At 36.1% G+C, this 27,754-nt stretch overlaps 1 protein-coding gene across 3 annotated transcripts in view; it reads left to right on the top strand.

Moving 5' to 3' along the window:
* Positions 1–27,754, top strand: part of ELMOD2 (ELMO domain containing 2) — a 74,358-nt gene that overhangs the window by 28,013 nt on the left and 18,591 nt on the right. For all 3 annotated transcript variants that reach the window (XM_077139973.1, XM_077139972.1, XM_077139974.1), the window contains exons 4-7: positions 18,853–18,950; positions 21,221–21,350; positions 23,910–24,043; positions 27,263–27,331. In XM_077139973.1, coding sequence (XP_076996088.1) covers positions 18,853–18,950; positions 21,221–21,350; positions 23,910–24,043; positions 27,263–27,331 — 431 coding nt within the window. The remainder of the gene's footprint in view (positions 1–18,852; positions 18,951–21,220; positions 21,351–23,909; positions 24,044–27,262; positions 27,332–27,754) is intronic.

Below are 27,754 nucleotides of genomic sequence, written 5' to 3'. Positions count from 1 at the left end.
AGGGAAGGTACCTTCTTGGAGGAAAGGTAATCTGGCATCCAGGTTCCTGCCAATGGAAAGGCACATGGCAATGTCTGCTGTCCTCTTTCCTGGCTTTTGGTTTCAGGTGGCTCTCAGCTTCTGGGGTCTACTGGGACATTTTCCTTTGGCATGCCCAAACGTCTGTGTGGGCTTTCTCCAAAGTGTTTCCCTCTTAAAGGACTCCAGTAAGCTGATTAAGACCCATACTAAATGGATGGGGTTACATCTCGATGGAAGCAACCTAATCAAAAGGCCCCACCAACGATAGGTCTGTCCCCTCAAGATTGGGTTAAAATAACATGGTTTTTTTAGGGTACATAATAGTTTCAAACCAGCACAGCTGCCTCTTGGAGGAGGGATTAATTTGAAAAGGGCATAAAAGAATTTTCTGGTATGGGGAAAATATCTTAATGGGGTATGAAAATCTTGAGTATATGCATTTGTCAAAACTGATGAAACTAAACATGAAAGGTCTGTGCATATGATTATTTAAATTATACCTCGTTAAAAAATTGTAATGGAATAGTATATACTGGAAAGAATATTTGCTGAGAGACCCAGGAGACATGGTGACATGATGTATACAAATCATATGATGTGTGTTGGGCAGATTCATTTAATTATTTAGCCATCCATTCATAAATTCAGTAGCGTTTTGAGCATCTAACCAGTGCCTGGTATGCTGCACTGACCATTCAGCTCAGGATGCAAGAGTCTGGTGAAGAATGTAGATAAGTAAACACACACCGTGCTAAGTGGTCTAACTGAGGTATATGTACATAAATAGCATAGGAACTTAAAAAGAAATAGCTAACTCTAGAGGACTGGGGAGGGCTTACAAAGATGGTGACATCTGACTGGGCTTTTAATGTTTTAGAGTTTATGATGTTTTTAAAAGGCTTGCACTCATGGTGAAGGTAGCCCTTTTACTTGTTCTGATTTTATGTTTCAAGACCTTTCCTGTAGCTGGTAGTCATATTATCCCAGCATGTAATGACCTAGATGTTGTTAGCCCACCTGTGTCCTTTCCAATTGTAGATTCTTTGATTGTTTTTCTTCTCAGCTTTTCATTTTCTCTGGAGAGGCATTTTCTCTCTCTCTCTCTGAATAATCTTATGCATTGCTTTACATGTCTTACTGTAACAGTTCCATTTCTTAATGTTTCATCTTTTGAATATCTCCATTGATTCTAATAATTATTTGTCAATTATTTATTATATGCAGGATATGCTTGGTGAACCAGACATAATCTATTTCTTCCAGGAGTTTTCCAGTTAATACATAAAAATAATTATAGTGTAAAAGATAATGATGGTTGAGGACTTCTGGAAGATGGGTAACTAGAGTAGCTCGAGATTAGCCCTGCTCCATGAAAAAAGGTAGAGAAGGGACAGGAGAGCAACTGAGGTGGCAATTCGGGAGTGCAGCTGACCTGGAAGAGCCTTCTGTACCACGTGCGACAGCCATGGTTGCAGAGGCTGAGGAACTGAGAGGCAGAAAGCTAGAGCCTGGCACAGAGGCATGGAACCCACAGGAGTGCATGGATGGGAACATGAGACTAGGAAGTAATCCTTGGGTGCGCTATCCTCACCAGCGCAGCCCCCTGACCAACGACTCACCCCACTCCCCATGCACCTGAACCCCGTTACCTACTCCCATTCCCTGTGCTCCAGGCACCCTCACCCCACCAGCCCCCAGTGTATGTACCTGCCCCACACCCCCACCCCAAGTGCAGGCCAACCCACCTCTTCTGCACCCTTCCCGAGCACTACCTCCCCCTCCCTGTTCCCTGCAGGCTGTTGCCAGCACATAAAGGTTGTGGGCACTAACCTCTATACGTAGGCTACCCCCACCCCCTGCCCATAGTGTCGCAGAGCCTCACTCTGCCCTCCCTGATCGTAGTGCATACGTTTACGGCACTCCCAGGCTCATGCATGCACATGGGCCCCCAATCACATCATTCAGCTCTGGGAACTGCACTTTACAGCAGTCCTAGAACCATGCATGTGCACAACCCTCAGCCTCAATTCCCAACTCTGAGAAAGTGCCGACTTGTACAGCCAGGTCATATCTGCCCCCAGTCCACGAAGGCATAATGCTGACCTACTGCCATAGCTCTACGCATACACACAAAGGGCCCTGTACCTTAGACTAGTGCACACTGGTGTACCCACACAGCTACATCGTTCACAAGCATCAGTGCACACAGCTACATCATTCACAAGCATCAGTGTAACATCCCCAACCTGCGCCCATACCTGCCCTGAAACAAATCACCATAGTGAGTGCTCCACCTCGTGCCCTACTCCCTGCTGTACAACCATCCTGCAAACACAAAGCCTTAGACTACTAAAAGAAATCAACTCTTAAAGTAAATCAATCAAGATATTTACATGCAATGAAGAATGTAAGATCACTAAGCATATCACATTGCAGACAGATATAGCCCTGCCTTATGACCAAATTAAAACACCAGAGGAGACACAGATATTAGAACAACTAATCAAAGATGTTCATACAACTCTACTTAATAAAATAAGTTGGACAGCAAATGACATAAAGGAGATCAAGAAGACATTAGAAGAACACAAAGAGGAATTTGAAAGAATAAATAGAAAAATAGCGGAAATCACAGAGATTAAAGACTGTTGACCAAATAAAAAATGTACTAGATGCACAGAATACCAGATTTGGAGAGACAGAAGAAAGAATAAGTGATACAGAGAACAGGATAATTGACTTTGAAGACTCAAAAACGGCAAATGGCAAAAAAGATGGAAAAAATTGAATGGGAACTCAGGGAAATGATAGACAAAACAAAGCACACAAATGTAACAATCATTGGTATCCCAGAAAGAGAAGAGGAGTAAAGGTCTAGGAAAAGTAGTTAAGGCTATAATAGGGGAAAACTTCACAACCCTCATAAAGGACATAAATATACAGGTCAAAGAAGCTCAAAGAACTCCAAACAGAATAAATCCAAATAGGCCTTCCCCAAGACATGTACTAATCAGTCTGTCAAATGTTGAAGAGAAGCAGAAAATCCTGAAAGTAGTAAGAGAAAAACAATCTACTACGTACAAGGAAAACCAAATAAGACTGAGTTCAGACTACTCAGGTAGCATTCTGAAGGCGAGAAGAAAGTGGTATAATATATTCAAGATCCTGAAAGAGAAAGACTTCCAGCCAAGAATTGTACCCAGCCAAATTGTCCTTTAAAATTGAGGGAGAGATTTAAAGTTTTCACACAAAGAAGTCCTGAAAAAATTTGTCAATGAGAGATGGCCCTACAAGAAATACTAAAAGGAGTTCTGCCAGCTGAAAAACAAAGACAGGAGAAGGAAGTCTGAAGGAGGGCACAGAATTGAAGAGTACCGTTAAAAGGGTAATTTAAAGAATACAAAGAGAAAGAAGGAAAAGAATATATAGATCTGACAAATAAAATTAAAAAAATAATAATAAGATGGTGGAATCAAGAAACGCTTTCCAGTTATAACTTTGAATGTTAATGGACTAAACTTATTAATTAAAAGATACAGATTGGCAGAATGGATTAAGAAACATAATCCAGTTATATGCTGCTTACAAGAGACTCATTTTAGACACAAGGATACAAATAGATTGAAAGTGAAAGGATTGAAAAAGATTTTCCACACAAATTGTAAGCAGAAGAAAGCAGGAGTATCTATACTAATATTGAACAAAATAGGCTTTAAATGTAAAGACATCGTAAGAGACAAAGAAGAATGCTGTATACTAATTACAGGGTCAGTTCACCAAGAAGATATAACAATCGTAAATGTTTATGCTCCCAATCAAGGAGCTCCAAAGTATATGAGATAGACATTGGCAAAACTGAAGGAAACAATAGATATTTCAGCAATAATAGTAGGAGACTTCAATGCACTATTGTCCTCTATAGATAGAACAACCAGACAAGACATCAACAAGGAAATAGAGAAGTTAAATAACTTGAACATTCTCCAGGATAGATCTTATGCTGGGGCACAAAACAGGTCTTTTTACATTTAAAGACATTGAAATTGTTCAAAGCACTTTCTTTGATCACAATGGAATGAAGCTGGATCTCAATAACCTCCAAAGAACAAGAACATTCACAAGTATGTGAAGATTAAACAACACACTCTTAAACAACCAGTGGGTCAAAGAAGATATTGCTAGAGAAATCAGTAGCTATCTGGAGATGAATGAAAATGAGAATACAACTTCTCAGAACTTACGGGATGCAGCCAAGGCTGTGCTGAGAGGGAAATTTATTGCCTAAAATGCCCATATTAAAAAACAAGAAAGAGCAAAAATCAAGGACTTAACAGCAAACCTGGAGGAACTTGAGAAAAAACAGCAAACTAACCCCAAAGCAAATAGGAGAAGAGAAATAACAAAGATTAAAGCAGAGATGAATGAAAGAACAAAAGAACAGTAGAAAGAATCAATAAAACCAAAAGTTGGTTCTTTGAGAAAATCAATCAAGTTGATGGGCCACTAGCAAGACTGACACAGAAAAAAAGAGAGAGGATGCAAATAAACAAAATCAGAAATTAGAAGGGGTACATTACCACAGACCCTGAGGAAATAAAAGAAATCATAAGAGGATACTATTAACAACTATACTCCAGCAAACTAGACAACTTAGATGAAATGGACAAATTCCTGGAGACACACAAACAAGCTACACTGACCCAGGAAGAAATAGAAGAGCTCAACAAACCAATCACAAGTAAAGAGATTGAATCAATCATTAAAAATCTTCCTACAAAGAAAAGCCCAGGGCCAGATGGCTTCACAAGGGAATTTTATCAAACATTCCAGAAAGAATTAACACCAATCCTGCTCAAACTTTTCTAAAAAAATTGAGGAAAAAGGAACTCTATCTAACTCTTTTTATGAAACTGATATAATTTTAATACCAAAACCAGATAAAGATGCTATAAGAAAGGAAAACTACAGGCCAGTCTCCCTATGAACTCATGCAGAAATTCTCAATAAAATATTAGTGAATCAAATCCAACAGCACATTAAAGAATTATACACCATGGCCAAGTGGGGTTTATACGAGGAGAGCAAGGATGATTCAACTCAAGAAAATCAATTAATGTAATACAGCACATTAACAAATCAAAAGGGAAAAATCACATGATTATCTTGATTGATGCTGAAAAAGCATTTGACAAAATTCAGCTTCCTTTTCTGATGAAAACACTCCAAGAGATAGAAATCAAAGGTAACTACCTCAATATGATAAAGGGAATATACAAAAAACTGATAGCCAGCATCATATTCAATGTAGAGAGACTGAAAGCCTTCCCCCAAGATCAGGTACAAGACAAGGATGCCCTCTATCACCACTGTTATTCAACATTGTGCTAGAAGCTCTAGCTAGAACCATCAGGCAGGACAAAGAAATAAAAGACATCCAAATTGGAAAGGAAGAAGTAAAACTCTCATTATTTGCAGATGATATGATACTAGGAAGATCCTGAGAAATCTACAGTGAAGTTACTTGAGCTAGTAAACAAATTCAGCAAGGTGGCAGGATATAAAATGAATGGGCAAAAATCAGTAACATTTCTATATACAAGCAATGACCTAGCTGAGGAGTCTGTTAAGGAAAAAATTCCATTCAAAATAGCAACTAAAAGAATCAAATACTTAGGAATGAACAACTAGGGACGTAAAGGATTTGTGCATAGAAAACTACATAACATTACTAACAGAAATCAAAGAAGATCTAAATAGGTGGAAAGACATTCCTTGTTCATGGATGGGAAGACTAAATATAGTTAAGATGTCAGTTCTCCCCAAATTGATCTACAGATTCAACACAATACCAATCAAAATTCTAAGAACCTACTTTGAAGATTTGGGAAAGCTAATTACTAAATTCATCTGGAAGGGAAAGAGACCCCATAGCTAAAAGCATCTTAGAAAAGAGGAGCAAAGTGGGAGGATTAATACTCCCTGACTTTAAAACCTATTATAAAACCACAGTGGTCAAAACAGTACAGTAGTGGCACAAAGAGAGAAGCATTGACCAATGGAATCAAATTGAGAGTGTAGAAATGGAACTCCACATCTATCGTCTACTGATTTTTGACAAGGCCCCCAAATCCTCTGAACTGGGACAAGATAGTCTTTTCAATAATTGAGCATGGAAGAACTGGATATCAATAGCCAAGAGAATGAAAGAGGACTCCTTTCTTAGACCCTACACAAAAATTAACTCAAAGTGGATCAAACACCTAAATATAAGAACTAGCACCATAAAGCTTCTGGAATAAAATGTAGGGAAACCTCATCGAGACGTAGTAATTGGAGATAGCTTCCTAAACTTTACACCTAAGGCACAAGCAACAAAAGAAAAAATAAATGTAAACTCCTCAAAATCAAATATTTCTGCACCTCAAAAGACTTTGTCAAAAAGGTGAAGAGGCAGCCAGCTCAATGGGAGAAAATATTTGGAATCACATATCAGAAAGGGTTTGATTTCCTGTATAGACAAAGGAATTATACAACTCAACAACAATAGAACAAACAATGCAGTTATAAAATGGGCTAAAGATATAAACAGGCATTTTTCTGAAGAGCAAATACATATGGCTAAAAGCACATGAAGAGATGCTCATTTTCACTGGCTATAAGGGAAATGCAGATTAAGACTACAATGAGATACCACTTCACACCCATAAGAATGGCTGCTATTAAACAAACAGGAAACTGTAAATGTTGGAGAGGCTGTGGAGAAACTGGGACACTTACACGCTGCTGGTGGGAATGTATGATGGTGCATCCACTATGGAAGACTGTTTGGTGGTTCCTTAGTAAACTAAATATCAAGTTACCCTATGACCCAGCAATAGCACTACTCGGTATATATCCAGAAAAGCTGAAAGCAATGACACAAACAACTTGCACACCAGTGTTCATAGCAGCATTATTCACAATTGCCAAAAGATAGAAACAAACCAATGCCCATCAGCAGACGAGTGGATCAACAGAATGTGGTATATACACACACAATGGAATATTATGCAGCAGTAAGACAAAATGAGGTCCTGAAGCACATGACAAGATGGATGAGCCTTGAGGAGTAAATGCTGAGTGAAATTAGCCAGACACAAAAGAATAGATGCTATCTGATTCCACTTTTATGACCAGCATAAAGGTATAATGAGAGGCTTATAATGTAGAAAATAGGGGAGTTAGAAACACATAGAAGCTAGAGATGGGTGAACTGTTAGCTAGTGGGGTTGAACTCCAGTGTAAGGGAATAGATAGCGAAGGTGATTCTCTAGTGGGTCTAGAAGTAATCTTACCATATTGAAGATGAACAAGATTGAAAAGAGTTGTGTAGGCCTATGTGTCCCACTGACTCACACTAGAAATATGAAAGAGTTCTCTTAAGAATTACTTCAAAGATACGATTCTTGTATAAAGAGTGTTTAAGTCCAGGGTACAGGGGAAAAACTGCTGTTGCATGCTGTGAGCTATGTTCAGAAGGAAACCATCAGCACTACCACAGCAACAGGAGAGGTAAATAATGGGGTGAGGGACAAGAGTTAAGAGGAGGTTTAGATTTCCTATTTGTTGAGGGTGTGTTTATTGGTTTTCTGTCTCTTGGGAACAATGAAATTATCTGAAATTGAGAATGTTGATGGATTGTGCACTTTGAACCCTCAGCATGATGCCTAATGAATGCATTTGGCTGAAGGATGTGCTGACACAGAAGTAGATTGGCGAGCGGTGGTGTATACTTAGGAATGAAGATTGTGCTCTACAAAAGCAACAATGTCGTGAGGCATGCAATGATGTGAATGAACATGTGGGACATTTGGTGAGAAAAAATAAGCCAGAAACAACAAAACAAGAATGGTGTGGTCACCTTTAGAAAATGCTTATAAGAAAACAGGGGCCTTGATTGTATGCTTTTAGAGCAGATACATTAAGTCCAGAGTCATGATGATGATTTCTGGATTTTGACAGAATGTTTTATATATATAACCTGATATATTTAGAGATAATGAAGCCAAACAAGTTGGGGTTAAAGTAATTCAGAACATAGGAGTAAGGAAGACAGTGTCTGTAGAAAGAGGTCCTTTAATCCTGTAGAGATTATTGTAATGCCTGGAAACATCCAAGAGTATATTAAGCAGATAATCAAAAAGTATTGGCAAAATCCCCTGAGGGAGGGGAGAAAGACTATGGAACTAAACTTTAGGAACACCCAAATCAATAGGCCACGCCCTCAATCATAAGGCTTTCTCTTGTGAAGCTTATGTAGATAGTGGAGAAGTTTAGACTACCTATAGGCATGCCTAAGAGTTATTTCTGGAGGACCTCTGTTGTTACTCAAAAGTGGCCTCAGTTTCTCTAAGCCCAACTCTGCAAGTGAAATCATTGCCCTCCCCCCTACATGGGACATGACATCCAGGGGTGAAAGTCTCCCTGGCGATGTGGGAAATGATTCCCAGGGATGAATCCAGACCTGGCACTGTGGGATCAACAGTTCCATCCTGACCAGAGGGGGAAAAGAAGTGTAATTAATAAAGTATCAGTGGCAGAGAGTTCAAATAGAGTCCAGAGGCTACTCTGGAGGTTATTCTTACTCATGCTTCAGGTGGACCTTGCTACCTATCATAACTTGCCAACCCCCAACCAGGACCATTTCAGCCAATCCTAAAGAACACCTTGGGCAATAGATAAGATTCCACCAGGGTTCCATGCACTGGAGTAACTTTCTAGAAACCTACAACCTCCAGATGGGTCCCTGGTCCAGATAAGTCCTGAAACCTAGCCCAGCCTTTCCAGAACATCAGATAGTTCCATCTCTGTACCCCATATTAGTGACAGACCCTTCCAGTATCAAAAATTTAGAATTCTAGACAAACTAACAACATCCAGAGTGATGCCCCAATGAATCCCAGAGTGATTCGATCAGTGAGTGGAAAAGTACTTGCAAAGCCCCCTTCGGGGAATGGTGAGAACGGGGAGAAATTCAACTTCCCCAAGTTGAATTCTTGATATTCTCACAAGCAGTGTGGACAACCAAAGCTATAGGCTGAGCCCCCAGTCTTGGGGTTTGTTCCTACGAAACTTAACCCCACAAAAGATAGGTCAAGTCTATTTAAAATCTAGGCCTAAGAGTCACCCCCAAGAGAGCCTCTTTTTTTTTTTTTTTTTTATTAATTAAAAAAAGAATTAACAAAACAATTAGAAATCATTCCAATCTACATGTACAATCAGTAATTCTTAATAACATCACATAGTTGCATATTCATCATTTCTTAGTACATTTGCATCAATTTAGAAAAAGAAACAAAAAGACAACAGAATAAGAATTAAAACAATAATAGAAAGAAAAAAAACAAAAAAAACAAAAACAAAAAACCTATACCTCACATGCAGCTTCATTCAGTGTTTTAACATAATTGCATTACAATTGGGTAGTATTGTGCTGTCCATTTCTGAGTTTTTATATCCAGTCCCGTTGTACAGTCTGTATCCCTTCATCTCCAATTATCCCTTCTCTTTTTTTTTTTTTTTTTAATTAACGGAAAAAAAGAAATTAACCCAACATTTAGAGATCATACCATTCTACACATGCAATCATTAATTCTTAACATCATCACATAGATGCATGATCATCATTTCTTAGTACATTTGCATTGGTTTAGAAGAACTAGCAACATAACCGAAAAAGATATAGAATGTTAATATAGAGAAAAAAATAAAAGTAATAATAGTAAAATCAAAACAAAACAAAACAAAAACCTATAGCTCAGATGCAGCTTCATTCAGTGTTTTAACATGATTACTTTACAATTAGGTATTATTGTGCTGTCCATTTTTGAGTTTTTGTATCTAGTCCTGTTGCACAGTCTGTATCCCTTCAGCTTCAATTACCCATTGTCTTACCCTGTTTCTAACTCCTGCTGAACTCTGTTACCAATGACATATTTCAAGTTTATTCTCGAATGTCCGTTCACATCAGTGGGACCATACAGTATTTGTCCTTTAGTTTTTGGCTGGATTCACTCAGCATAATATTCTCTAGGTCCATCCATGTTATTACATGGTTCATAAGTTTATCTTGTCTTAAAGCTGCATAATATTCCATCGTATGTATATACCACAGTTTGTTTAGCCACTCTTCTGTTGATGGACATTTTGGCTGTTTCCATCTCTTTGCAATTGTAAATAATGCTGCTATAAACATTGGTGTGCAAATGTCCGTTTGTGTCTTTGCCCTTAAGTCCTTTGAGTAGATACCTAGCAATGGTATTGCTGGGTCGTATGGCAATTCTATATTCAGCTTTTTGAGGAACCGCCAAACTGCCTTCCACAGTGGTTGCACCCTTTGACATTCCCACCAACAGTGGATAAGTGTGCCTCTTTCTCCGCATCCTCTCCAGCACTTGTCATTTTCTGTTTTGTTGATAATGGCCATTCTGGTGGGTGTGAGATGATATCTCATTGTGGTTTTGATTTGCATTTCTCTAATGGCCAGGGACATTGAGCATCTCTTCATGTGCCTCTTGGCCATCCGTATTTCCTCTTCTGAGAGGTGTCTGTTCAAGTCTTTTTCCCATTTTGTAATTGGGTTGGCTGTCTTTTTGTTGTTGAGATGAACAATCTCTTTATAAATTCTGGATACTAGACCTTTATCTGATATATCATTTCCAAATATTGTCTCCCATTGTGAAGGCTGTCTTTCTACTTTCTTGATGAAGTTCTTTGATGCACAAAAGTGTTTAATTTTGAGGAGTTCCCATTTATTTATTTCCTTCTTCAGTGCTCTTGCTTTAGGTTTAAGGTCCATAAAACCGCCTCCAGTTGTAAGATCCATAAGATATCTCCCAACATTTTCCTCTAACTGTTTTATGGTCTTAGACCTAATGTTTAGATCTTTGATCCATTTTGTGTTAACTTTTGTATAGGGTGTGAGAGATGGGTCTTCTTTCATTCTTTTGCATATGGATATCCAGTTCTCTAGGCACCATTTATTGAAGAGACTGCTCTGTCCCAGGTGAGTTGGCTTGACTGCCTTATCAAAGATCAAATGTCCATAGATGAGAGGGTCTATATCTGAGCACTCTATTCGATTCCATTGGTCGATATATCTATCTTTATGCCAATACCATGCTGTTTTGACCACTGTGGCTTCATAATATGCCTTAAAGTCAGGCAGCGCGAGACCTCCAGCTTCGTTTTTTTTCCTCAAGATGTTTTTAGCAATTCGGGGCACCCTGCCCTTCCAGATAAATTTGCTTATTGGTTTTTCTATTTCTGAAAAATAAGTTGTTGGGATTTTGATTGGTATTGCATTGAATCTGTAAATCAATTTAGGTAGGATTGACATCTTAACTATATTTAGTCTTCCAATCCATGAACACGGTATGCCCTTCCATCTATTTAGGTCTTCTTTGATTTCTTTTAGCAGTTTTTTGTAGTTTTCTTTATATAGGTTTTTTGTCTCTTTAGTTAAATTTATTCCTAGGTATTTTATTCTTTTAGTTGCAATTGTAAATGGGATTCGTTTCTTGATTTCCCCCTCAGCTTGTTCATTACTAGTGTATAGAAAAGCTACAGATTTTTGAATGTTGATCTTGTAGCCTGCTACTTTGCTGTACTCATTTATTAGCTCTAGTAGTTTTGTTGTGGATTTTTCCGGGTTTTCGACGTATAGTATCATATCGTCTGCAAACAGTGATAGTTTTACTTCTTCCTTTCCAATTTTGATGCCTTGTATTTCTTTTTCTTGTCTAATTGCTCTGGCTAGAACCTCCAACACAATGTTGAATAATAGTGGTGATAGTGGACATCCTTGTCTTGTTCCTGATCTTAGGGGGAAAGTTTTCAATTTTTCCCCATTGAGGATGATATTAGCTGTGGGTTTTTCATATATTCCCTCTATCATTTTAAGGAAGTTCCCTTGTATTCCTATCTTTTGAAGTGTTTTCAACAGGAAAGGATGTTGAATCTTGTCGAATGCCTTCTCTGCATCAATTGAGATGATCATGTGATTTTTCTGCTTTGATTTGTTGATATGGTGTATTACATTAATTGATTTTCTTATGTTGAACCATCCTTGCATACCTGGGATGAATCCTACTTGGTCATGATGTATAATTCTTTTAATGTGTTGTTGGATACGATTTGCTAGAATTTTATTGAGGATTTTTGCATCTGTATTCATTAGAGAGATTGGTCTGTAGTTTTCTTTTTTTGTAATATCTTTGCCTGGTTTTGGTATGAGGGTGATGTTGGCTTCATAGAATGAATTAGGTAGTTTTCCCTCCACTTCGATTTTTTTGAAGAGTTTGAAGAGAATTGGTACTAATTCTTTCTGGAACGTTTGGTAGAATTCACATGTGAAGCCATCTGGTCCTGGACTTTTCTTTTTAGGAAGCTTTTGAATGACTAATTCAATTTCTTTACTTGTGATTGGTTTGTTGAGGTCATCTATGTCTTCTTGAGTCAAAGTTGGTTGTTCATGTCTTTCCAGGAACCCGTCCATTTCCTCTAAATTGTTGTATTTATTAGCGTAAAGTTGTTCCTAGTATCCTGTTATTACCTCCTTTATTTCTGTGAGGTCAGTAGTTATGTCTCCTCTTCCATTTCTGATCTTATTTATTTGCATCCTCTCTCTTCTTCTTTTTGTCAATCTTGCTAAGGGCCCATCAATCTTATTGATTTTCTCATAGAACCAACTTCTGGCCTTATTGATTTTCTCTATTGTTTTCATGTTTTCAATTTCATTTATTTGTGCTCTAATCTTTGTTATTTCTTTCCTTATGCTTGCTTTGGGGTTAGCTTGCTGTTCTTTCTCCAGTTCTTCCAAATGGATAGTTAATTCCTGAATTTTTGCCTTTTTTTCTTTTCTGATATAGGCATTTAGAGCAATAAATTTCCCTCTTAGCACTGCCTTTGCTGCGTCCCATAAGTTTTGATATGTTGTGTTTTCATTTTCATTCGCCTCGAGGTATTTGCTAATTTCTCTTGCAATTTCTTCTTTGACCCAGTCGTTGTTTAGGAGTGTGTTGTTGAGCCTCCACGTATTTGTGAATTTTCTGGCACTCTGCCTATTATTGATTTCCAACATCATTCCTTTATGGTCTGAGAAAGTGTTGTGTAAGATTTCAATCTTTTTAATTTGTTAAGACTTGCTTTGTGACCCAGCATATGGTCTATCTTTGAGAATGATCCATGAGCACTTGAGAAAAAGGTGTATCCTGCTGTTGTGGGATGTAATGTCCTATAAATGTCTATTAAGTCTAGTTCATTTATAGTAATATTCAGATTCTCTATTTCTTTGTTGATCCTCTGTCTAGATGTTCTGTCCCTTGATGAGAGTGGTGAGTTGAAGTCTCCAACTATTATGGTATATGAGTCTATTTCCCTTTTCAGTGTTTGCAGTATATTCCTCACGTATTTTGGGGCATTCTGATTCGGTGCGTAAATATTTATGATTGTTATGTCTTCTTGTTTAATTGTTCCTTTTATTAGTATATAGTGTCCTTCTTTGTCTCTTTTAACTGTTTTACATTTGAAGTCTAATTTGTTGGATATTAGTATAGCCACTCCTGCTCTTTTCTGGTTGTTATTTGCATGAAATATCTTTTCCCAACCTTTCACTTTCAACCTATGTTTATCTTTGGGTCTAAGATGTGTTTCCTGTAGACAGCATATAGAAGGATCCTGTTTTTTAATCCATTCTGCCAATCTATGTCTTTTGATTGGGGAATTCAGTCCATTGACATTTAGTGTTATTACTGTTTGGATAATATTTTCCTCTAACATTTTGCCTTTTGTATTATATATATCATATCTGATTTTCCTTCTTTCTACACTCTTTTCCATATCTCTCTCTTCTGTCTTTTTGTATCTGACTCTAGTGCTCCCTTTAGTATTTCTTGCAGAGCTGGTCTCTTGGTCACAAATTCTTTCAGTGACTTTTTGTCTGAGAATGTTTTAATTTCTCCCTCATTTTTGAAGGATAATTTTGCTGGATATAGGAGTCTTGGTTGGCAGTTTTTCTCTTTTAGTATTTTAAATATATCATCCCACTGTCTTCTAGCTTCCATGGTTTCTGCTGAGAAATCTACACAAAGTCTTATTGGGTTTCCCTTGTATGTAATGGATTGTTTTTCTCTTGCTGCTTTCAAGATCTTCTCTTTCTCTTTGACCTCTGACATTCTAACTAGTAAGTGTCTTGGAGAACGCCTATTTGGGTCTAATCTCTTTGGGGTGCACTGCACTTCTTGGATCTGTAATTTTAGGTCTTTCATAAGAGTTGGGAAATTTTCAGTGATAATTTCTTCCATTAGTTTTTCTCCTCCTTTTCCCTTCTCTTCTTCTGGGACACCCACAACACGTATATTTGTGCGGTTCATATTGTCCTTGAGTTCCCTGATACCCTGTTCAAATTTTTCCATTCTTTTCCCTATAGTTTCTGTTTCTTTTTGGAATTCAGATGTTCCATCCTCCAAATCACTAATTCTATCTTCTGTCTCTTTAAATCTATCATTGTAGCTATCCATTATTTTTTCTATGTTTGCTACTTTATCCTTCATTTCCATAAGTTCTGCGATTTGTTTTTTCAGTTTTTCTATTTCTTCTTTATGTTCAGCCCATGTCCTCTTCATGTCCTCCCTCAATTTATCGATTTCATTTTTGAAGAGGTTTTCCATTTCTGTTCGTATATTCAGCATTAGTTGTCTCAGCTCTTGTGTCTCATTTGAGCTATTGGTTTGTTCCTTTGACTGAGCCATATTCTCAATCTTTTGAGCGTGGACAGTTATCTTCTGCTGCTGGCGTCTGGGCATTTATTCAGATTTCTCTTGGTGTTGGACCCAGCAAGGTTGTAAGATTTTTCTGTGAAATCTCTGGGTTCTGTTTTTCTTATCCTGCCCAGTAGGTGGCGCTCGTGGCACATGTTTGTCTGCGGGTCCCACCAGTAAAAGGTGCTGTGGGACCTTAAACTTTGGAAAACTCTCGCCGTCCTGGGGGTTCGCTAGCCGAAGCGGCTTGAGCCGGCCCGGGGTCCGAACGCAGGGAGGGTTGCTGGTCACCGCAGCCAGGGAAAGAGCCCGTCCGAATTTCCTAGTCGGCCCTGGGCAACACGCGTGGCGGGAGGGCGCCAGCGGCAGCGGCCCGCCCGAGAGAGTGCACGTTCCCCGGGAGTCACGGGTTTGGAAGGGGCCTCCCCCACCCGTCACCGTTCTCCGCGGCCTGGGGGTTTCCGATCCAATTCTCTCAGTTGGTCCGGGGGCTGCGCGTGGTGTGGGCGCCAGTCGCCTTGGTTTTAGGGGACCACCTCTCCAATTCTCCCAGCCGGCCTGGGAAGGGGGAAGGGAGTAACTCCGGCCGCTTGCCACCCCGCCCGGTAAGGCCCGCGCGCCTCGGCGATCTCACCCGAGCTGCTTCTCTCAGCCAGCCAGCCGTTCCAGGATGGGGTACGCTGTCTTTTTTATCTCTGTTGTGGCTTTGGGCGCTTCCTGTATCGTTTCTACTCCCCTAGTAGGTGTCCTGGAGAAGAAACTAAGATCCGCGCGTCTTACTAAGCCGCCATCTTCCAGGAAGTCCGAGTGATCAGATCAAGAGAGCCTCTTTTGTTGCTCAGATGTGGCCTCTCTCTCCAGCCAACACGACGGGCAGTCTCACCACCCTCCTCCTCTCTGCATGGGACATGAATCCCAGGGGTGTGGACCTTCCTGGCAACGTGGGACAGAGATCCTGGAATGAGCTGAGACTCAGCATCAAGGGATTGAGAAAAACCCTAGAATGAGCTGAGAATTAACATCAAGGGATTGAGAGAACCTCCTTGACCAAAAGAGAAAAGAGTGAAATGAGACCAAGTGTCAATGGCTGAGAGATTCCAAACAGAGTCAAGAGGTTATCCTGGAGGTTATTCTTACGCATTAAGTAGATATCACCTTGTTGTTCAAGATGTAGTGGAGAGGCTGGAGGGAACTGCCTGAAAATGTTAGAGCTGTGTTCCAGTAGCCATGTTTCTTAATGATGATTGAACAATGGTATAGCTTTCACAGTGTGACTCTGTGGTTGTGAAAACCTTGTGTCTGATGCTCCTTTTATCTACCATATCAACAGACGAGTAGAACATATGGAATAAAAATAAATGATAGGGGGAACAAATGTTAAAATAAATTTAGTTTGAAATGCTAGTGGTAAATGAAAGGAGGGGTAAGGGGTATGGTATGTATAATCTTTTTTTTCTGTTATCGTTTTCTTTTTCTGTTGTCTTTATTTCTTTTTCTAAATCGATGCAAATGTTCTAAGAAATGATGGATATGCAACTGTCTGAGATGATATTAAGAATTACTGATTATATATGTAGAATGGAATGATATGTTAATATTTTTGTTTGTTAATTTTTTTAATTAAAAAAAAGCTTTACTTTAAGAGCAGATTAACAATCCACACTATTTTAAAAGGGGGAAAATTAAACTTTAGTTGCATATGTATACCCAGCTTAACACAAAAGCTTTTTAAAAAAAAAGTATATGATACACATAGCTTTTGAACCTGCATATTTCCTTCTAATAATGTATTCATGAAGGGGGAATGAGATAAGGGTACTACAAAATAAAGAAAGAAGGAAAAAAAATGTATGCTTAGGTTTAGAACACAGCCAGGTGTCTATATATTTATACTCAAAACACACGGACGTTTATTTACAATATGCCTAAAGTCTCAGACTAATTCAGAGGTTAGAAAAGCCCCAAGTTTGAAATATAATCAACTTTTTTATATTTAAGGAGTTTATATCCAGAAAAAAACTCAGATTTTTTCTCAACATTATTTCCAAATGCTAAATAATAGCAGGAATGTTAATTTATGAATTAAGTTATTGTTCCTAAAAACTACTTCAGAGTTCTATTTATTTAAATGTTATTTTCTTATTTAATGGTCTTACAAGTGTCATCTCTTCTATGAGGACTTAGGTTATTAAAAAAAAAAAAAATTTATAATTGCCATAGCCCAAACAACCCCAGTGAGAGAGGTATGGAGAGATCAAACGTAATGGTGGAATTATACATAGAAGATAAGATTTAACAAAGGAATGCTGAATCATTAAATTGATATCTCTTTTAGTCTCCAGTATTTTAAAACAGCTAAAAGTAAAAACCTAAAATCGTGAAATTGTAACCCATGTCAAAGTCTGAAATGTGTTCTACAACTAATTGTGGTGCTGTGCTTTGAAACTTATAGCTTTTTTTGTGTATGTATGTTATTGTTTACAAATAAAGAAGGAAAAAAGTCGATTGTGATGATGAAGTATTTAAGCACTCTAGCCTCCTATATTCTGGAGCATCTAGAAGGAAAATTATGAGAGGATTGTATACTAGCACATAATAAACTTTGGAATATATCCTGTAAACACTTTTGAAGAGTGCTTTGAAAACTGTTGCTTTTTTATTTGTTTGCTTTGTGTATATGTTATACTATGCAGTAAAAAAAGTTAAAAAAGAATGGCATGCAACAGCCATATAAAATTGCAATTAAGCGTAACATAGCAACATAGGAAAATGTCTGTGTAAAGCTGTTAGTAAAAGAAAAAGAATTAAAAATGGTGTATATCCTATAATTATAACCATTATTTAAAATGAATGTGGGAAAAAGCCTTGGGAGAAAATACACCATCATGTTCATAGCATTTGTATTCAGGTGGTAGCTTTGTGGGGGAGTTTGCTGTTTCTTTTCTCTTTTCCAAAATGTTTATAATGTGATCTTTTAAAATATATTTATATATTTATAAATAATTAAAAAATTAAAATCTGGGTTGTTCCACAGGAACTGATTAGTCTCTATGCCACTGTCTCTATTTCCCTTTAGAGAAATTAAAGCCCCTTCATCTCATTAAAAAAAAAAAATGATAATGGTCGTAGAAAGGTTGCAAATATATTTTTATTGGTCTTCCAAGAGAGGAAAGTTTACTTACACTTGAATGAAATCAGAGAAAGCTTCTTGGACCTGGCATTTGAGCTAGCTTTAAAAATGAGAAGGATTTATATGTTTAGAGATTGGGGAAAAGCACGGAATAAGCAGAGGCATAGCTATAGGGAAGGAAAGCCTTAACTTGCTCGATTGTCGAAGGGAAGGATAGGGTGAACATTTATAAGAATATATTATTTAAGATATTTGTTTTTTATACTTAGAAAAAGATCAGAAGGATATATCTAAGCTATTACCTGGGTCTGTCTCTGGTGATAGGATTGCAAGGTCATTTTAGTTTTCTGTTTTGTGTGGAAAGTGTTTTAATTATATAACTTTAATTTTATAAAAATATCTGCTTCAGATTGCATATGTAGAATGGAATGATTTCTAAATGTTGTGTTAGTTAATTTTTTTAATTAATAAAAAAATAAATAAATAAATAAATTTAAAAAAATATCTGCTTCAGGGCCACGATGGCTCAGCAGGCAAGAATGCTCGCCTGCCATGCCAGAGGACCCGGGTTCGTTTCCTGGTGCCTGCCCATGTTTAAAAAAATATATATATATCTGCTTCATAACACACTATGGTGGCAGTTTGTTAGCTTAGTATTCATTGTTAAAAGGCTGTTGATTTTCATATTAGAAAACCTCCATCTGATACATAGTGCTGCTTTTTTTTTAAATAAAAAAATATACGCTTAAGTGATTTTGGCCTAGAAAAAATTTGAGCTATACTTTATTTCATTTTGCATTTTAGTATCTGAATTATAAAGTTTATCAAGTGCCTCAAAACTTACTGCTCTTTTACAGCTCTAAGGGATTTTTTTTTCACTTAGCTTCTCCTTCACATAAATAGGTTTTACGGAACGCTGCACATGTCATTCAGAGTGAAGTGGACAAATGTGTAGAAGATATAATGAAGGAAAAGAATATTAACCCTGAGAAGGATACCAGGTATGCTGTTTTTAACAGTATTCTTCTTTTTATATTAGGTGTTCTAGTTTGCTAGCTGCTGGAATGCAATATACCAGAAACGGAATGGCTTTTAAAAAGGGGATTTAATGAGTTGCAAATTTACAGTTCTAAGGCCGAGAAAATGTCCCAATTAAAACAAGTCTATAGAAATGTCCAATCAAAGGCATCCAGTGAAAAGATACCTTGGTTCAAGAAGGCCGATGAAGTTCAGGGTCTCTCTCTCAAGTGAGATGGCACATGGCAAACACAGTCAGGGCTTCTCTCTCAGCTGGAAGGGCACATGGCAAATACGGCATCATCTGCTAGCTTTCTCTCCTGGCTTCCTATTTCATGAAGCTCCCCAGGAGGCATCTTCCTTCTTCATCTCCAAAGGTCACTGGCTGGTGGACTCTCTGCTTCGTGGTGCGGCAGCATTCTCTGCCCTCTCTGAGTCTCTCATTCTCCAAAATGTTTCCTCTTTTATAGGACTTCAGAAACTAATCAAGACCCACTCAAATGGGTGGAGACATGTCATCCCCTAATCCAGTTTAACAACCATTCTTAACTAAACCACATCACCTAGGGAGATGATCTCATTACAGTTTCAAATATACAGTATTGAATAGGGAGTATTCTACCTTTAAGAAATGAGATTTATATTAAAACATGGCTTTTCTTAGGGGGCATACTTCCTTTCAAACCAGCACATTAGGCATTTGTGTTCTGTGAGCTATTGAGATCACATAGAGTTATAAAACATTAGAGCTGAAGATGTTGTGGAGATCATCTGCCATTTTGCCAAATGAGGAATTTGAGATTCAGAGAGGTGAGGTAATGTATACAATATCCCACAGCTAGTGATGAAAAGCAAGACTAGAGGCTGTATCTCTTGTTCTATAATTGAGTACTATGGCTGGTATACCATCTGCCTTCTTTAACATAACTTACCATTGCTTTTCCAAAAGTTCTGTCTCAGCTACTCTGTCCTTCAAAATTCAGCTCTTCTAGTCTGAGTTAGGTGGCTTTGACCTGTCCTCACATAGAGCTCTCTGTCATAGCACTTAATCCATTAAACTCTAGTCATTGATTTACCCTTATTCTTCCCCAATAAATTCTAAATTCTTTGAGAGGAGGAATCTTGACTCACTCAAGTTTTATGTTCCTAGCACCAGTACACTGACAATAAGTATTTAGCAATTCTTATTCATTCAACATTTTCTCTGTGAAGGGGAAATTTATTTTGGCTAGAACAGGCAAGGATATAGAAGATAGCTGTTGAGGTAGTCCCACAGAATAGGTGACCTTTGAGCTGGACCTTGAGGATTGGGTAGGAGAGGACATTCCATGCAGAAGAATACTGCCAGCAAGGTAGAAACATAGAAGTTTTATGTTTAAGTCAAGTAGAAGTAGTACTTGACTATTAGGGAACTATATGAAGTTTCTTTGTGTGTGTAACATTGAATGTGTGCATAGTAGTGGCTGGAGAAGTAATGGAGTGCTAGGCTAGAGATAAACTTCAGAGTCTTGCTTGCCATACTGAGAGACTTAGATTTTGTCCTCTGGTCTAAAATCCATTTTAGGAAGATAGAGGAAAGATTTGAGGATGTGGGAGATGGATAGAGAGAATGAGGACAAAGAAAATAGTTAGGAATTCTGGAGTCATTCATGCAAGAGATGACAGAGACATGTATATCAGAAGAAATGGAGATTGGTTTTTGAGGGACATTTCAGAGATAAAATGGATAAGGATTTGGGAACCTTTGAATGGTTTTCTGGCAGACAGGAGGATCAGAACTCTGAGAGTTCTTGCTTAGGAAACAGGTGGTTAGCGATGTCATTTAATAGTTTTAGAGTATTAAGAAAAATCATGTTTATTCAGGGAAGATAAGCTGTTAAATTTAGGGAAAACTGGGATGACCTGCCATGGAACTGTTCACAATATACGTGGAAAGTTAGGTCTGTTGGTGATATGTGACAATAAAGATTTGAGAATGCCCAGAGTACACATGAAAAGCAGAAGAGGACAAAACCTTGCAGTTGCAAAGTTTGCAGTTCTTACATGTTGTGCCCTCTTTCTAGACCCTGTTTTACTGTATCCTGCATAATACTTTGTATAATGCTTTGTGTTTAATGAAGTTATTGTTGCTTACTATATTAAACTGAAGGTCAGGAAATGCTTTCTAAATAGGTGTATGAAGTACAAGGTATAGAAAACATTGCTTCATTGTGATAAGAAGATATTATTTAAAACATAATGTTATCATTTTCAGTTTTCAAATCTGCATGAAGGCATGCTTACTGCAGATATCTGGTTACAAACAACTCTATTTGGATGTAGAAAGTGTGAGAAAAAGGCCATATGATTCGGATAACCTACAACATGAAAAGCTACTCCTCAAGGTAAATTTTCATTTTCCATATTTTGAGTTATTGAACACTATAAAAATAAATCAGACTTGAGCTGAATAATATCATATATGCAAATTTATACAGCCATTCAGTTTCTTTGTCCCTTTAGAGAATTTTATTATGTTCAATTTCATCTATATGGAAAGATTCTCAGTTAATTATAATTTCTAATAAGTATTGTTGACTATATTCAAATTAATTTTATTTATTCAGATAAATTTTAACTATGTTCAAATAAACTTTATACATTTCATAAATATATTCAAATAAGGTTTCTTTCATTTTTAAATAAACTGTAAACTTATAAAGGGAAATATTTTCAACAAAAAAGTATGGATCCACAAACTTCAGATTTCCCCTATACTTTTTATATAAATTGCTCATGTAAGTTAAGCATTATTTTTCAGCTTACTCTGAATATGTGAACATAGATATGCCCTTTCAGATTATTATACCAAATTTTTTTGGATTTATGGAATGTTAATTGTCAAATAATGACAAAATAGATTTTACAATTAAGAAAGTAAAGAAATTAAGAAATATTTCATACTTCTGACGTATCAATATATAAGGCCGATGTGGTACTGATATTAAACAATATTAGCCTGGAAGTAAGCTGTAGAGGCCACCTAGACCAGTTCCTTTAGTTTAGGGATGACAATTCTAAGGCCCAGAGGAGATTTAGGTCTTAGAATGGTGGGCCCTTACATAGAACCTGAGTCTCTGCCCTTCCAATACACCTATTCTAATTTTATTTTTAAATTGTTAAAATTAGAGAAATAGCACGTGGCACTTAGAGTTAGGAGTTTGTCATAACTAAAGTTATTTTGGAAAGAAACATTGACCGTATCTAAGTTAGGAAAGTCTGGAACTTCCTTTTTGAAGGGTGTTGAGTACAGTAAGTGATACAAGTTTAAAAACAACAAACCCTTTTTATTTCAGGAAAAGTGTAAAATATTGTATTTCACCCAACTTTAAAATTAGAATGAAACTTGATTTTATAAAATGAGGATAAAAGTATCTACCTTAAAAGAGTTGTGTAGGTTGAGTTTTTATATTTAAAGTTTTAAAATTTTGCTTCACACTCATTTAAAATTATCTATTTTTATCATTTATCAAATAAATGATATATTTATCATTTTATCATCACTCCTCTAATTTCAAATCCTTTCTATGCAATATCTTCCCTTCTGAAACAGTATAATACAAGTTCTAGTATTCTACTTAAGGGAATTTTTGCCTTAGTAATTCATTATGAAACTCATGTGTAGGAGTGGAGAGTGAATTGCTGGCGGTATCTCACCCAGCCCCATTATGCATTACTCAGCAATCTTACTGGATAGAAAGCTGTGTAGATCTGTGTTGCTTTCAGTGTATTTAAGAGCCACCTTCACTAGAGTTAACCCGTCTTTAATATTTGGATGCTAAGGTTCACCTTTACCCTACTAAATTAGAATCTCCAGGGATAGAACCAGAAAATTTATATTTGCACATATTAAAATTTGATAGCTACAGGTCTTCCTAGTCTCTCTCTCTCTCTTTTTTTTTTTTAACATGGGCAGGCACCGGGAAGCGAACCTGGGTCCTCTGGCATGGCAGGCGAGCATTCTTGCCTGCTGAGCCACCGTGGCCCTCTTCCTAGTCTCTTACAACATCATTGAGACCTTATCACTGGCATAATCAAACCACTCGTGGGGCAGTGCTAATGTGAGCAGATGTGTTGGTAATAAAAATAAGGACCAGATGAAATGATTAGATTTAGCTTCAGAGACAAAGTCCTGATCCTGTTTTAAAGTCTTCACATTTCATTTTTAGTAACAAGATACTCCCTTCATCCTTTACCTAACAATTCTGAAATGGTAGTGAAAGTAGAAAAAATGCAGATCCTTCTTTTTTGCAAATTTTCACAAACATCAACTTTTGAAAGTCTGTTTTGTTTGATGACTTGTGGAATTGAATTTAGAAAATGTCTAATTTCTTTTTACTTTATTTTGTATTTGATTCAGTTGTTGGCTAATATTTGATAGCTGTTCCTAAATCCTCAATCTTGATGAATCTGTTTCCTTAAAATCAACTTATATTACTTTTCTTTAACTAGAAAAATTTGTAAAACAACAGTAGCAGTATCATTTTCTTCATGATCCCCTCCCTATCTCAGACTTATGTTCTTCCTAATTAGGGACTAATCACCTTCTATTATAACAGAGACTAAAGTATGTAATGTCTGAGGCAAAATTCAAATACATAACACCATGTTCTTCTGTAATAAGCAGCTTAGTACTTCTGATATATATGTATTAATTAGTAATTAAAGACATCTCATTGTTTTGTTCCCTTTACAAACCTACTGTTCTTTATATTGATCTTTTTACTTAGAATAAGTGTACCAAATTTTTTAGAATAAACTTAGTCTGTGTTGAAACTGTGATTTGTCCACAAAACTTGTTTAATAGACAGTATTCCACTGACTCTATAAAGTATGGGAAGGAAAATGTCTTGGTAAATTAAGAACATTACTATTATTTGTAATATGGAAGCATGTTTGTACAGCTTTGGAATCTTCTAATGCCCAAGAACAAGTTGAAGGCTAGAATCTCCAAGCAGTGGGCTGACATTGGTTTCCAGGGTGATGATCCCAAAACAGATTTCAGAGGCATGGGCTTACTTGGATTAATCAATCTTGTGTAAGTGAAAATAAATTTTCTTTTCTTCTCTAAATGAAATGACATGCAATCTTCAATCAGATTAAATTCTAACAAGAGCTAATATAGTTGTTTCACTGTCTCTGAATTCTAATAGCTGCAGTGCTAAAAGTGTTTACTGTGCTGCAAAAATATAAAGACGTTGGATATATACTTGTATATGTATCTGTGATTTCTTTATTTACCAATACTTTTCCTCTTCCATTCTTTTCCTGACATCCCTTCTGATGCATCTCCAAAAAATATGTACACTCTTTTCTTCCTACTTTTACTCACTTACCTCTTCCTACTAGCTCTCTTATGCCATTTTGGCAACTATAACCAGATAAAATGATTATAAAATCTTTTCGCACTTGCTTTTTGTCAGCTGTGACAACTGATATAAATCTGTAACTTTTCACCATCTCTTTGAACTCTCCTGTTTCTTCTCTAATACTTATGCTTAGGTGTATATGTGAAATGCCAAAATCTGTAATTCAAATCAGAATTGATAGTGAAAAGTAGCTTAGAATATAAATAAGAAGATTAACTTCTTCCTATAAGGATATGCAGAAACTGGTATTTTCATCTGTTCCTGTATTGTCGTTTACAGAAAACAGAATGCCTAGAATGGATAATACTTGCTGAGAAAAAAAATTAGTCCTGAAATTGAGTTAAATTAGGTTAATACTAAGAGATAATATTTAGGTCAGTATACATAGGGCTATTTTTTAGAAAATAGAAGGTAATATAGAATTTTAGTATCTACAATTTTTTTCACTGACAAAAGTATCTAATTTTCTGTAATATCTTAATTTTATGAGTATGAAAGTTCTCCATAATGCTAGCTCCCAAAGATAAACAAAATGTAGCAGACTTAATAATAATTCCAAAGGTTGAGATTGCCTGTTTTCCACTTTGATAAAAACTTCCACTTGGAGTTTAAGCAGAATAAATGCACTTTGGTTCAATTTGGACAAATTATGAAATATTTTAAGATTTGTTATTTTTTAGGACACATAGATCTTTTGTTTTGACCTTTAAGGGCCATCTTTCTTCTTGTTCTAAACTGTTAATTTTATATCAATGAAGATATTTCAACTGATTTACCATCAATTAAATGCTTGCTAATTCTGGCATTTTTTTTCTTAACTTTTCCTTAGTGTCTTTGCTTCTAGCTCTTTTCCTCAGAAATGAAGATTTCTGAGCACCTATCAGAATTTAATTTAGCCTAGAGCTTAAATAATTTAATAGAATTAGATTTCAGACTCTAGCAAAGGACTCGGATAATATTTTTTAAATGACTTACAGATATTTTTTATTCTATTTAAAGTTAAAATCTACTGATTTGAGTAAATGTTCAAGATTCAAATAAGTTATTATTTGATTGCCAATGATGTTTTGGAAATGGTAGAAAATACAGAATTAGCATTTGTTTCTCTATAATAATATATATTGTCCTGTATGTAGAGGTATGACACATCAGGATCAAAATCAAGATAAAGTAAAGAAACTGGGCAAGTTGTTAAAATATTGCTATGTAATTTTAAAAAGTCTTTTGGCTTTTGCAAGTTAATCTTTTGAGATATCCTATTGCTTCAGAGCTATCTAGCTGATAGCTTGATAGATACCAGACTTCAGATAAATGACTGCTGAGGCAGATATAGAAGAAGAAAAGATATAAAAAATGAACTGAGAAAAAACTATAGAAATCAGAATTGATGCAGATGAGGAAATAGAAGCAGCAAAGTAGTAGAATAAACAAGTTAAGACCAAAAATGTAGAAAGGAAAAAAAAAGAGAAGAAAAAAAAAAAGAATGAAATAGAGAAAGAAGTTCAATGTGGATAAATTAGTTTTCCTTATTATATCATATTGATTTTTCATCATTAAATACTGATAAGATAGGGTTTGACTAAATAGTTTCAGCAAGAAAGTTAAAAGTTACTTTGTATTATTGATGGACTATTTTAAGGGTAACTTGATTATTGAAATGCTAATGTAATACTGAATTGTATTAGAAGTATCATGTATGAAAATGAAATATAAATACAAATATTTTACTAATGGCTTTTTAGAGCCAACCTTAGGGATAGTTAGAAATATTAGAGTATTTAAGAAAAGCATTACTAGTAAAGCAGGACTTTGGATGTTTTGGTACTTACAGAACCTTTTGAGTATCTGATGTAAGTTTTTTATATTCTCTCTCCAGAAAATGTACACACTCAAAAAAATTGTGCATGACTTAAGATGGTTCATGGCTCCTCCTTCCTGGATTTCTAAGTTTATAACCCCTGTTTTAATAGGTTGAAAATTAGAGCCAGTGAAGAAGAAATGGGAGTCTGTCATATTATCTTTTATAACAAAAAATAGGGGTGGGAGGATTTAATTAGGAATTCCTGCACTTTATAATTTCAATGATTGTACCCTCTAAAACTTAAACCATGGAAATCTGTTTTTTATTCTACCCCTTATGCTAATGTATACAGTCATTATATTATGTGTATGTGTGCCATTATTAGGTGACCAAAGGTTTGAATAAAATATTTGGTTCCTTTTTTTAAGAACTCAAGGAGGTTGCATTAGTACAGGCCAAAAGGATATATATGGCCTGCAAAGAGATAGATAGCTTTATATATTTTTCTCATTGTACCTGGTAATACTTAAAATTTATGGCCAGTAGTTTAGTTTTACCACTGGTCAAGGAGAGTTATTGACCTTCTTCTGATTGCACTTAAAGTTATGTTAAACAATACAGATTTAATTTGCATTAGAAGACAAAAGCCTAGGTGAAAGGAAGAGTATCCCAATAGATATATATTATTTTATAGAAAATTTAAAACACGTAAACAAAAAGAACTCTAGAGTTTAAGTTATGTAGGAAGTCACTTTTTAGGTTATTAATTTTATTTATTTGTTGGGGGTGGTGGTGCATGGTTTGGGAATCGAATCCAGGTCTCCCACATGGAAGGCGAGCTAGATAATTTATTTTTGGAAAGAATTTATAGTCTTGCCAAGATGCCATATCTTGTACTAAAGAGACCTGATAGCTCTGAATTAAATTTTGATTTGGAAGCATTTGTAGCCCCTGAAGTGATTTAGGATGAAGATTGAGATAATTGTGGCAGTGGGCTGACTCATTTTGACAGTATTGTTTTAAATTTCTTCTGACTATACTAATTGTTGAATGATGTATTTCGTTTCATTTTTTTAAAACTTTTTAGGTATTTTAGTGAAAATTATGCCCGTGAAGCTCATCAGATTCTTTCCCGTTCAAATCATCCAAAACTAGGGTAAGCCAGATATATTAAAGAAACTGTAGTATCTTGATATTAGGATGGTTAGATAATCTGAATTTCAAAGTATTTCTTCAAATGAAATTCACATTATTTTAATTACAACTTTATAAAGGATATTGTGATACATTATTTTTTAGGCTAAATGTTATGAACCAATTTTTATGTATTTCAATATATTTTTATCACAAGATTTTTTTTTCTATAAATTGAAGGTAAGAGCCTTTATAAAAATTTTTGTAAGAAATGGATTTGAAAATAGGAATAGATGATAGCCCTGAAATAAGAATGGGAAAATGGAAAATAGCTTTAATAACTAAGAAGTGAAATGCAAATTGAGATCATATTATTAAAATTATTTTATTTTTATATTCCAATGAGATGTAATCTTTGAAAAAGACATTATAACAGATATTAGAT

The sequence above is a fragment of the Tamandua tetradactyla genome, chromosome 22, assembly GCF_023851605.1.
Source record: "Tamandua tetradactyla isolate mTamTet1 chromosome 22, mTamTet1.pri, whole genome shotgun sequence".
In the NCBI taxonomy this organism is placed as follows: domain Eukaryota; kingdom Metazoa; phylum Chordata; class Mammalia; order Pilosa; family Myrmecophagidae; genus Tamandua; species Tamandua tetradactyla.
This window is presented reverse-complemented; position numbering and strand designations above follow the sequence as displayed.